At 47.4% G+C, this 12,491-nt stretch overlaps 1 protein-coding gene and 1 pseudogene across 3 annotated transcripts; both read left to right on the top strand.

Annotated features, from left to right (window-relative positions):
* Window positions 1-378: 378 nt before the first annotated feature.
* LOC120822910 (G protein-activated inward rectifier potassium channel 4-like) lies at window positions 379-2,916 on the top strand (annotated as a pseudogene). The gene is made up of 3 exons (XR_013468066.1): window positions 379-385; window positions 1,419-2,383; window positions 2,667-2,916. The product of XR_013468066.1 is annotated as a G protein-activated inward rectifier potassium channel 4-like (transcript).
* Window positions 2,917-3,584: 668 nt separating this feature from the next.
* On the top strand, window positions 3,585-12,247 carry pom121 (POM121 transmembrane nucleoporin). 2 transcript variants are annotated; one of them, XM_078106814.1, is made up of 14 exons: window positions 3,622-4,240; window positions 4,465-4,674; window positions 4,984-5,130; window positions 5,662-5,742; window positions 5,832-6,003; window positions 6,091-6,179; window positions 6,261-6,340; window positions 7,160-7,281; window positions 7,370-7,469; window positions 7,760-8,026; window positions 8,207-9,293; window positions 9,330-10,126; window positions 10,366-10,470; window positions 10,764-12,247. In XM_078106814.1, the coding sequence occupies exons 1-14, from the start codon at window positions 3,663-3,665 to the stop codon at window positions 10,862-10,864; spliced, it is 3,936 nt and encodes a 1,311-aa protein (XP_077962940.1). In that variant the 5' UTR covers window positions 3,622-3,662; the 3' UTR covers window positions 10,865-12,247. The 2 variants fall into 2 exon arrangements, with proteins under 2 accessions (XP_040039196.2, XP_077962940.1); XM_040183262.2 differs by having other exon boundaries at window positions 3,585-4,240; window positions 8,207-10,126.
* The last annotated feature ends 244 nt before the right edge of the window (window positions 12,248-12,491 follow it).

Genomic DNA, 12,491 nt, shown 5'->3' with positions numbered 1-12,491 from the left:
TTATAGTTTCATGTTCTGTGGAGCTGCAGCCGCAGAGACAGTCACAGCAGAGCGTCCTCGCTGACTGCAGAGCTTCTTCATCGGATCCAACCTGTTGCATGTCTGCAGCAAGGAAGTGGAGTGCTGGCAGCAGCTGTCTTCATCTTAAAGGGTGCTCTAAAGGTATGCTATTTATTTCTATTTTTCACCCTTATAGAAGATGAATCAGTGGTAGATATCTGGATTGTGTTGATAACAATGCTTTAATTTGAGGTGTACATATGTTGGAAGTAATCAACACTGTATTTTATACACAACAAATTAGTAGTTCAAGAGTGTAGTTTTCTGATCTATTAAGAGCCTAAATTAAGTTGTCCATGTGTTATAAACAAGCTGACAATGCACTGTATGTATTTTATTGTTTTGTTTTACTGGTTTGTAATTTCGCAATCCTATTTTTAAGACTCTTTCTTATTTATTTTGTAATTGAATCTTGCATAATTTTGTGTTGATTATTTTCCCCATTAACTGATTGATTGTTTAATTTATATAACATCAGAAATGACAATGCTTTCATTTGCACTGCTGTAAGTGGAAGAGTGCCAAGAACGCGATACAAGTAGGAGCGCATCTATTAGCATCATAGCAGTTATTCCTTCCTTATTCATTCATTATTGTTCTATAATAGACTAATATAGTCTTCTACTAAGTCCCTTTGTGTAAAGGTCATTTTAGTTTCCTGCTGTAAAGAGGGGCTCGGTCTGCGTCTTCTGGTATATAAATAGATCTAATTTATGGATCATATTAAGTATATGTGCACGTCACAGTTTACATTAAAAGTGGAGCATTTTACTATTTTTAGTGACATGAAGGAAGTATGTCTGTAAACATCTTTTCCTTCTTGCCGCTTATGTCTATGTATGGATAAAACTTACACACGTTAGTGGATACTAAATCAAAACTAATCACAGCACTTGGACATGCTGTAAATCCAGGATATTGTGGTAAAAAAAAGAAGACGCCCTAAATCCTGTCCTTCTGATTGGCTCAGAAACTTTACATTTTTTGTATGTTTGTTATTCTTGTGATACAATAATTACTGCACTGTTTAAAAAGAGACATGTGAATTCACCACGGTTCATCTGGATCTGAATAATTCTCTATCTAAGCCTGGCAATTTCTTCTAATCTTTTCAAATCCGTCGTCTTCCATGGTGTTTCTCCAATTCATTTTGAAGATTAGAGTTAATCCCTTCGTGTGTAATACATTGTCGCAGCGACTGGGACACTGTTCACCCCACTTCAGGCGAATGAGACCTCCTGTTACATTACAGGTCATTTAGCAGACGCTTTTATCCAAAGCGACTTACATTACACTTTAAACCCGTGGCTTTTCACATTTTGCCCAGGGAGCAATTAGGCATTAGGTGTCTTGCTCAGGGTCACTTCGACTTGAGACATCTCTTGGGGCAGCCGGGCAATCGAGAGGCTCCACTGGCAGCGGCAACATTCCCGCGTCCGCCATCGAGAAGCCGCACGCCGCCAAGAGTCACAAGAAGCGCTGCAAGCTCCTGGGCGACGAGCCCTCGCTGCACGTCACCGCCAGCAACCTGCGGCAACGCTACGTCACCAAGGACGGCGAGTGCAGGGTCAATCTGGGCCCCATCGCGGACAAGAGCCGCTTCATCTGAGACATTTTCACCACGATAGTGGACCTCAGGTTCTGCTGGTTCCTTCTCGTCTTCACTATGTGCTACACTCTCACATGGGTGGCCTTTGGCGGAATCTACTTCTTCGGCGCCTGGTTGCGGGACGACGTTGCGCATGTTCACGACCCAGAGTGAAAGGCATGTTTCCAAAATGTTGACAGTTTCCTCTCTGTCCTGCTGCTTTCGTTGGAGAGCCAGAGGACTATTGGGTACGGCTCCAGGATGGTGACCGCAAACTGCCCCGCGGGTACGATGCTCCTGACGGTCCAGTCCATCCTGGGCTCCATTTTCCGATGCTCTGATGGTGGGCTGCATGTTTGTTAAGATCTCCCGCCCGCAGCAGAGAGCCCAGACGCTGATCTTCAGCAAGCACTGCGTCATATGTGAGCGTGACGAGAAGCTGTGCATGCTCTTCCGCGTCGGAGATTTGAGAGCGAGCCACATGGTGGACGCCAAAATCCGAGCCAAGCTGATCAAATCCAGGCAGACCAAGGAGGGCGAGTTCATCCCACTGGAGCAGTCGGAAATCAACCTGGGCTACGACACCGGGGGGGGACAGATTGCTTCTGGTGGAGCCCCAGACCATCACCCACATCATCAACGAAAGCAGCCCATTCTGGGAGTTGGGTTCCGAGCGTTTAAGGAGGGAGACCTTTGAGATCATTGTCATCCTGGAGGGCATCGTGGAAGCATCAGGTGTGTAGAGGACAAATCATAACGTTTTTAAATCCTTTACTGCCCCAAAAGAAGGGTCGGCGAAGGGTTTAATGGCGCAGCTCGTAAAAATACCTTAATCTTAAACTTAATCCTTAGGACAGAGAGATGTTTTGATCTACTCTGACCCTTGTCAATGTGGATGGAACATTATGACATATATATGACATCACATACGCCCTGATGCTAACGCTGTTCTTAAGTTTAGTCAGGTCTCCAATGAAGTGACAGTTGGCTGACCTTCTGATGCTCTGTTGTGATGCAGGTATGACATGCCAGGCCAGGACATCCTACACGGAGGACGAGGTCCTCTGGGGTCACCGCTTTGAGTCTTGCCTTTCCTTGGAGAAAGGGGCTTTTTGTGTGGACTACGGGGCATTTGACAAAACCTTTGAAGTCCAAATGTTGCCACTCAGCGCAAGAGACGGCAAAGAAACGACAGGTTGCGTTTCAGAAACTTGGCTAAAATAAAAGTGCATTTGTACACTAAAGTGGCAATTTTTTAGTTTGAGGAATGTCCGTTCATTCAATAAAGCGAGTAAGTGTTTGTGACTTGTGCGATTCCCCAGGAGAAAAAGATGTATTGCATTTTTTTTATGTATCTAACAATTCTGAAAAAGAAGCTTATTTATAAAAAAAAAGGCTCAAGACTGAGCACAATTTCATTGTTTTTATGGAGAAAGAAATGTTATATCAACAAAGACCGAAATATTTAGTATTAACCATTTAATATAAATGATTACAATCAAACTTCATGAGTATTAATCTCAGGGCTGTCAAAACGTATGTTGTTCTGTCGTATGCATGAGAAGGTTAGCAATGTGTATTTATTGTGACATTACTAAATACTTTACGTTATGGTTAATCAAAATAAACCCGTTTAACGCCGTTATCTGTGATAAGTAGTGTGGAAAAAAGATCTGAACTCAAGGTCCACTTATGTTTTTGCTTTTCTGGTCTTTTTCATTCCTCCTCTCAACTCCAAAGTTTATCTAAACAGTATCAGTCTGACCACCCAACAATCTATCATTTCCGATATTACTTACGAAAAATATCAGAAACCGAAAACTGACTGAGCAGAAATCGATTAAGATTGACAGGAGTTATTATCATAACCACTTATATTGAAACAATTCGTGTGTTTTATGAATCATCTTTAACTCCAGCTCGGTATGTGGCGCCGCATCACCAAAGCTGCGACCCCCCGCCTTCCTAAAACCAAAGAAGAAGAAGTAGCGTCAGAAGAGCAGCATGATGGGATATGAGAGTCCTCCGGCGGCGCGCTGCCGCCATGTCACCTAGAGAGAAACGTTTAACGTTAGCGATTATCCTAGCTCTAGGCGTGGTTAGTCTCGCTCTTTATTTCATTCCTACGTTTCTTTTTGTGAGTTTTCTTCTTGCATTGTTTTGTATTGTGTGTTGCTATCTCAGCGGGGAACTATTTCCCGCCAGGTTAGGCCTCAATCCCCGAGCTGGGGTGAACCTACCACCCGCGCTGCGTCGCTGGTTGTGGAGTTGGTGGGGGACCGGCGTGTCGGTGGCCTCGCGTGGGAGAACCAAGAGCGGCAGAAACAAAACCGAGCTCCGGGACGCGGAGGGAAACTTTAGAGAAAGGCTCGTTGAAACTGGGATTTATCGGAGGGAATCCTTGGCAAGTGACTCCTTTCTTTTCAGCCCTCGGGATTTCCTCATGGGGAGTTACATCGGAAAACCCGAAGGTCCAACCGCCGACTCCGTGAGGCCGAGAGCGGGTAGAAATCCCCGAGAGCAGCTGCGGGAGAAACTGTCCCGACCCAACCATGCTGTCTACACCCCAAACAGGAGGCTGTCATTTGCTGGGTAAGTCGATTTGATAACCAAACCACGTTGCCGTTGCGCCCAGAAGTTAACGTTAAATGCTTTTACATGAATTATTAACTTCAAAAGTCTTATGAAGTATCCGCATCAACTCAATCGTTAAGTCGAGTAAGACCCTATACTGGGTATTGTGCAGACGCAGACAATTCTAGAAGCGTTATTGTCTAAATGCATCTTTTGCATTATATCATTGCTATCTTTTCCAGGGAGCCGCTGGGCACAGCAGGCAGATTCACCATCACCCCCCAGCGACACTATCCCCTGCAGCAGCCAGGTGTCTCCTCGGTGGGAGTCCTGCCTCCCGTCAGGTGGGATGGCTTCAGGAAGAAGAACATCCTCAGCCCCCGTAACTCGCCGGCCGCCCTCAGCCCCGTTACGGTGAAGATCGCCCGGCCGGACCACCACAGCTCCCCCAGGTCTCTACATTCATGGCGACACCTTGTCTGCCATCATACGAGTTACACTGTTATTAAGATTTTGTCCTTAACTGTCCATTTCCAAAGTATGCTTTCAGAACTTGTGATTACTTTCCATGTTCTGCCTTTAAGCTCTTTGTGTTTAGTGTCTCTGACACTGTGTCCGCTAAGGTTTGGTACATTGCTGGTGATTTATGTCCAGTGCTTAACAAAAGCCTAATGTGTCAACTGTGCTGCTTTTGCGTTGCTGTTTGAATGAACAAACTTTGACCAGTGCATTTTTCTTCTCCTCTATTTTCTTGTTTTTAGTTTAAACCAGAGTTGTGCAGGGCTCCCCATGGCCCCAGTGGACCCCTGCTCCAGAGAAAGCGTGCTCAAGGTGCTGAAGGAAAGCCGCAAGAGAGAGGTGGAAGATGAAGACAAAAGCTTCACAACTGAGCAGAAAAGCAAAAGAAGGTACAAAGCTAAAATCAGATTCTGGTGTCATCAAACTAAATACCGTTTGACAGTATAAATCCCATCCCAAGAGTAGCCCACAGGGGGCTTGTAAAACCTTCATACATCTTTCTTGTATCATCTATTATCTCTTATGCACAAAAAAATATAATATAAATCCGTGGCATAGATTATGCTTTAAAACTTACCGCTGTGCAGGAGGTTCTTTCGCTGATGTGTCGAGCATGCTTCCCATATAGCACTTTTCAATCTTGCATATGCAATAAATAATAAATGGATTTCTAGTTAAATGCTTTGCTCTGTATGCCTCATTGTTGTGTCCGCATGATGCCGTAGGCTACTATTATTAAGGAACATGTCTGAATGTCTTGATGTAACAGATTGAGATGGCAACCTCTCACATTTCTCAAAAAAGGCTTTACATTTTTCAGCTTTCCTGTTGTACATGCATCAATATATTCTAACTGAGTAGTGGTCTGCACCTTGTTCACGCATGCGCTCCATTGAGGTGTTCCATTCTCCTTTCCCAAGGCGTAATGACAGCGGAGGAAGTACACATTCTGCTTTTGAGACACTTCTGCCCAACGGGGCGCCGTCACAGCTGGTCCCCAAGTGAGTTTAATTTTTCTATGGCAGCGGTGGTTTTACTGACTGTATTTGGGGCAGCCTTAATGTAGGTGGAAATGGTTTTCCCCCCTCAGGCCAGGAAACCTGAAAAGAGGGGTACCCTCCCTGGCGGAAGATTCCATCATGAAGAGGTCTCGCACGTCCTCCATCAGCTCTGGCAGTGGGGTCCACGCCCCAAGAGGAACCCCCGGCACAAGGAGGAACCCTATCCAGAGCTCCTACAGTTCTTCCCTCGGCCTCAGCCAGGTAACGACTACGTGTGGTTACAGTCGACACGGCCCTGCACACACAGAGGGGACGTGTTAAGCTTAACCTCCTTGTTTTCAATCACAGCGGAAGAAGCGGTCAGCACCCAGCTCCCCCCTGTCCAGCCCCGGATCGTCCCGCCCGCAGACTCCAGAGGGAGTTTCTAAGAGACCCAGGTACGTCTCTGCCGGATCCCCGCTAGTCATCCAAGCACTGAAACTAATTTAGCAGTTTGTAACTTGTGGTTTCATTGCCAGAGAGGACAACGGGCCGTCTCCGCGTGCAGCCTCTTCACTGAGGTCAGACCAGACGGCCTCAGACAAGGCACCTGTGACTTGTAAGTCCTGTTTATCGCCAAAGGCAAACGACTTCCTCGAGCTTAGTAGTATAGCTCTGCTGAAGAAGCAGGACTGTTAATATTATTTTTTTTTCAATAGTTAAAGCTGCATGAAGTTACTTTACCCAGTGGCTATTACAGGCTACTTTATTTGAACTAGTAATTTCATATCCCTTAAAAACAAATGGATAAATAGATCTGTGCCCCTTCTCGACCCAGTTATGCATCACGTTTTCCAGCATGGAGCTAACCTGTGAAACGCTTAACCTGATTAACAGCAGTATCCCCGTGTTAAGCTGTTGACGCAAGAGTCTTATATCAGCAATCTCCTGCGAGTTCAACATGGTACCAAAAGCCAGGAATGCAGTGATCAGACTAAACAATTATTCAGATTCCTGAAGGTCGTGGTTATGGTGGTCGGCTTTTCACATCTGGACCTTGCATTTTTTTTTTCTTCTTGAAAGAAATCGTGCTGGACTTTTTGCCTCAATTGAATACATTGTTTTCTAGAGCACCAAGTTCTTCGTAGCCTTATAACTCGGCTCTCAAAGTGCACCAGATTGATTCAATTTGATTCAATTTTCTTCCGTCACAAACATCTTGTGGGAATCGCATCCTAGTTATATTTATCTTCATATCAAAAATCCCAGGATCTTAACTTTAATCCCTGGTTTCGAAACCTGGTATTGTAAGTAGTATTACGTTTGAATTCCCCCCCATCATGACAACACTGGAGCTGGTTGCATAGAATTAGACACTATGTTACGCCTTTTTAGTGTGATTTAGTTTCATTGTCCTTCTTGTACCACGATGTTGCAGCCAAACTGACTCCGGTACCCAAGGTCCCGTTGACTACCTCAGCTGACTCCACTGGGAGCGGTGGAAAGAGGAAACGGAAGATCCAGCTGGTGTCCAGCAACCGGGATGACCATATATCTCTGGTAAGGAGTGGAGCATCGCCTTTCCATGTAGTCCTGTGTCACCGTGACCTAGAGTTCTCTTCTCAAGTCTGTGTTCACTGATTTGCAGCCCCCGCCTCCGGAGCTGGGCTACACCATCACTGTGAAAGACCTGGATGAAGAGAAGAAAGCTGCCCTCAGCAAGATCCAGAAGGTCCTGGAGACGCCCGGTGAGTGGGAGGGGCCACAGCAATACACCAGTCAACACTTCTTTTGCACTTTTTGAGACATGCTGCACTGTTAGCCCGCATTCACACATTCAGACTCATTGGAAATGTAGCTTTGAGAAAATGTCTTTCTGCTTCCGGAGGAAACTCGAGACTCAAAGGTTTATGTATTTAGTGTTGCAAAGCAGCTGCTTGTTTTGAAGATGTCTAAGCCAGTTTTCTTTTTTCTTTTTTTTACTGGTATGTGTGGGCCATTACACCTGACCTTCCTTTTGATTTTTGTAATTGGTCAGCTCCTGAGCCAGAGAAGTCCACCGCCCCACCGGCAGCCACCCTTACCTCCCAGCTGGGCACCTCTTACAGCTCCACCACCCTCAGCAGCCTGCTGGCAGCTCCTCTGCCCACAGCCTCCAGCTCTGCCATCCCAGTCATCAACCTGGACCCCAGCCCGATCAGCAGCGCCAGCACGACCCCCGCGACCTCTAACCCGCTGCTGGAGGCCCTGAAGATGAAGATCAGTATTCCGTCAAGCGCTACATCTGCTGCCAACACTGCCACAGGTACAACCACTGAACTGAGGTTGATGGCATCTGTGGAATACAGGCGTCTTTTGGAGTTACCTTATAGGAGATTTGACTTCAGACATTTTTAATCCAGTATTAGAAAACGGTTGATTTGAGACAGAGCTCAAAACTACAGAGTAGTAATGTACTGATCGTACATTTGTTTTGTGTCTGTAGTGTCTGCAACATCAACTCCGGTGCTGTCCGGGGGCTTAACCCTCAAGGTTTCTACTCCGGTGGCGACCCCGCAGCTCCCTCCGGCCTCCCATTCCTCTTCTGCCTTCGCCCACGTGCTGGGTCAGGTCTCCAAGGCTTCCGGCGGCGCTCCACCTGTGACGGGATCAAACCTGTTTGGATTAGCGAGCACCCCTGCTGCTTCTTCACCTTCTTACTCGGCTGCCGCTGCGGTCACCGCCCCAGCCGGTAGCTTGGCGTCCGTCAGCAGCGCCAACCCTCTGCTGGCTTCAGGGTTCAAGCCAATTTTTTCTGTCACCGCCGCCAATACCACCACCACCTCCGCAGCTACGTCAGCCACTGAGAGCAAACCTCCCGCCAGTAATTTCACGCCCATCTTTGGCGCTGGCACAGCGGGCGCCGGCTTTGGACAGCCTCCCCCCTACACCACCACGAACCCGGCTTCTACGCTGTCTTTGAGTAGTGCGTCCTCGATGTTTGGTGGCTCTACAAGCAGCACCGTCGTTACATCATCCGGTTTCCCCGGCATGACCAGTCTCCCCACTTCCGCAGCCACCACTGGCTCCATCACCGCCACTCAGCCCGCAGCCCAGCCAGCCGTGAAATCCCTCTTCGGCAACTGGTCGGCACCATCCACGACGAGCTCCAGCTCGGCCCCGTCGCAGGCGCCCAGTACAGGGAGCCCGTTCCAGTTTGGAGCCGCTACCACCACGACCGCGGCTCCCCCCGCTGCTGCCGCTACCACGACCTCCAGCAACGGCGCCTTCTCTTTCGGTGCTGCACAGCAAGACCCTCAAGCAGCAAACCAGAAGGCGTTTCCCTTTGCTCATTCGGCGCCTGGCCAGAAAACCACCACTACATTTGGAGGTTTCGCCATGGCCAGCACGGCCTCCACCACTGCTGGCGCCACCAGCCAGTCCAACTTCTCCTTTGGAAAGCAGTCGTTTCAAGCAACTCAGGCTACGCCGGTGACCTTCGGCTCCTCAGCGGCGCCCGCTACGCAGGCGACCTTCGGCTCCTCGGCACAGTCCACCTTCGGTTCTTCAGCGGCACCCGCTGCGCAGGCGACCTTCGGTTCTTCAGCAGCGCCCGCTACGCAGGCGACCTTCGGCTCCTCGGCACAGTCCACCTTCGGTTCTTCAGCGACACCCGCTGCGCAGGCGACCTTCGGTTCTTCAGCGGCGCCCGCTGCGCAGGCGACCTTCGGTTCTTCAGCGGCGCCCGCTGCGCAGGCGACCTTCGGTTCTTCAGCGGCGCCCGCTGCGCAGGCGACCTTCGGTTCTTCAGCGGCGCCCGCTGCGCAGGCGACCTTCGGTTCTACAGCGGCGCCCGCTGCGCAGGCGACCTTCGGTTCTTCAGCGGCGCCCGCTGCGCAGGCGACCTTCGGCTCCTCGGCACAGTCCACCTTCGGCTCCTCAGCGGCACCCGCTGCGCAGGCGACCTTTGGCTCCTCAGCGCAGTCCACCTTCGGCTCCGCGACGGCGGCACCAAAACAGTTCTCCTTCGGAGGCAGCGGGGCAGCCTCATCCACTCCTGCTCCCAACACCGCCCCCCCTCCTTTCCCTTTCGGAGCAGCCGCTGTCACCACAACCAAACCAGCGTTTGGCGCCAGCTCTGCTGGTTTCGCTTTTGGTGTCACCACGGCTCCCTCGGCCGCAGCCTCTGCTGCGCCGAGCTTTGGTGCAACAAGCCAGACTCAGAGCGCCCCCTCAGCCACCTTCGCATTCGGCAGTGCTGCTCCTCAGCTGGCGCCCGCCGGCCCCGCCCAGCCAGCCCCCGGTGGGTTTAACTTCGGTGCTGCTATGCCATGCCCCCAGTTTGGAACCCCGGTCCCCAATAATCCGGCACCACAGATGGGAGCCTTCAACTTTGGTGCTGCTGCTACTGACAAACCAGCTTTTGGTAAGCACTGTCTATTGTTGTTGCTTATTTTATCATGTTAAGTGAGCTACAGGGAGATTTGGGATTTCACAGCAAAACCTACACTCTGATTTTGAGACACAATTATGGATCATTTATGCCTCATAGAATCCCTCCTGTGGTCTAAAATATAGATCCCATATAGCACAGCTTTTATTTCATTTGATAGTTAATTACATTGTTGGAATTATTATTTAAGTTGTGCACTGTTTTCCCTGCAGGGACGTCTACCCCATCCTTCGGCCAGAGTGCTGTTTCTGCTGCAGGTCCAATTCCCTTTGGCAGCCCTGGAACTCCAGTACAAAGCTTCAACGCTGTTCCTTTTGGTAAGTCATCCATGCGTACCCCTTTTCCTTTTTTTTAATAGGACTTGTCGTTCGTGAGCTGAGCCGTGATCAAACCGAACGGCCCGGTAACACAACAATGTGTTTTTCTACGGCGGGCTAAAGGCCGTTGGGGATTTAGGAGAAGCTGTTAGATGACTTGTTATGGTTTTCACTACACGGGCTAAACCTTCCCCTTTGGTTATAAACTCCTAAACTTCTTTTTAAGAAATAATACTACGGGCAATCATTTTAGTTGTGAGAAATGACGTGTACGATGTCTTTTCTATCCTCAGGGTCCCCGGCGGCTCCCTCCTTCTCAATCGGAGCGGGATCGAAGCCATCCGGCGCTCGCCAGAGGCTGCAGGCGCGGAGGCAACACAACAGGAAGAAGTAGCCCGCCGCATGCGTCCAGCGCCGCTTTCAGAGGACTTCAGCCGTCGCCGCTACGGTTAATCAGGCTCCTATTGCTCTGTTCTAAGTCCCAATACATCGTGCCCTCCGCTTCCTTCCCCCTTCCTCCCCGGTGGGGCGTGCTGCCCCAAAACGTTGGCTGAGGAGTTAGGAAGAGCACACAGGTTTTTGAGTTGATGCCGCCTGGGTGACCCAGAGAGGGAACGTAGCAGTGAGGAGACCGGCTCCATAACGATGTACTGTACTTGAAGGGGAGAAAAGACAACTCGATGGTTTAATTTTGAACAAAAGCATATCCAAAGTTTTTTTTCTTTTTTTTTTTTTCTTTATAGTTTATTGGTTTGTCTTAAGGAGAATGTTGAGACATGGAGATCGTGGCTCAGACATTTATTTTTTTACGTGAAGCGCTCACTGGTTTGTATATTACAGAACATTTTGAGTGCATTATCTGAACGAGTCTGAATGGTGTGACATGTACAGTTGATTCAGATAAGGTACACAACACTGCAGTGTGAAGTTCTGAGACATTTGCATTTTAAATTATTTTTTTAATTGGCTCTCTGACCCTGTAAGTGAATGATGTGTTCCTGCACTTAAAGGGCGACTTTGTTAATGTCTTAATATAGTTGGGGCGCAGACTTGTGTAATTTTTTTTTTTTTTTCACACTGTCATTATAAGCATTCCCAGAGTCCTCACAGACGGCCGTGTGTGTGTTTTTTTTTTTTTTTTTTTTAATCTATAAAGTGGTTGCCAACACTGATTTAATTAGCAGGTCAGTATGTGATAAGGATCACTACTCTTAACTTGTGCTGACTAAACCAAAGCCAATTGTTCAACTTCACGTCTGTGAAAAGAATGTGATCTTTATCTCCTCTTTTAATCCTTGAGATGTTTGTGCCAGACTACCTCTTTACTCCAGGCACTGAATCCGTGTTACTTCGCTGAAAAATAAGTCTGACTTGATCGATTTAATTAGATTTTACTTTAACTGCTGTTAATACAGATGTACCTTAATAAATCCAATTAGTTTTTTTTTTTTTAACTGTCGTCGCGCAAACATTAGCCTCACTTCTGTAAAATTTCTATTAAGTTATTGCTAAATATTAACCATTTACAAAAATAGTCTGTTTATGATACAGGGATTGTTTTCTTTTTGTAGTCGGTAATGTCTTTCATTTGCACCATGAGTTACAGGATATTGTCCAACCAACACGTCAGTAAACCATTAATGTCGGCCGTCAGTTATTTTATCAAAATTATTTTTGTTCTTAATCACCTTTTGCCCAAAGTGAGCAGTATCTGATGCAGGTTTTTGATCGTGAATTCTGAATTAATAAACAAATTCGGACATGGAACTACAAAAAACTTTAAGATCCCATTTTTATATTTTTTGTCTCAATGATGTCCACAATTGTATTAGTTGATATACATAATATAGTTTACTTTTTAGTGCTATTAAATACAAATGGTCAAAAGTGCAATATGTCTGTTGACAAAAGCAAATGTTTTTCTGGGATTTCAAATTTTAGATTTCTAGAGATTCTTGAGCAGCTTTTTGCATTCATTGTTGAGGTAACCATTAACTACACACTCAATCTTTATTTTAGTA

The sequence above is a fragment of the Gasterosteus aculeatus genome, chromosome 7, assembly GCF_964276395.1.
Source record: "Gasterosteus aculeatus chromosome 7, fGasAcu3.hap1.1, whole genome shotgun sequence".
Classification (NCBI taxonomy): domain Eukaryota; kingdom Metazoa; phylum Chordata; class Actinopteri; order Perciformes; family Gasterosteidae; genus Gasterosteus; species Gasterosteus aculeatus.
This window is presented reverse-complemented; position numbering and strand designations above follow the sequence as displayed.

Bases quoted from the DNA above. Each gene is read 5' to 3' on its own strand.
- pom121 (XM_040183262.2), top strand. From the start codon at position 3,663: ATGAGAGTCCTCCGGCGGCGCGCTGCCGCCATGTCACCTAGAGAGAAA. The intron at 6,180-6,260 runs GTACGTCTCTGC...TTTCATTGCCAG, and splicing joins GGAGTTTCTAAGAGACCCAG to AGAGGACAACGGGCCGTCTC. The intron at 7,282-7,369 runs GTAAGGAGTGGA...ACTGATTTGCAG, and splicing joins GGGATGACCATATATCTCTG to CCCCCGCCTCCGGAGCTGGG.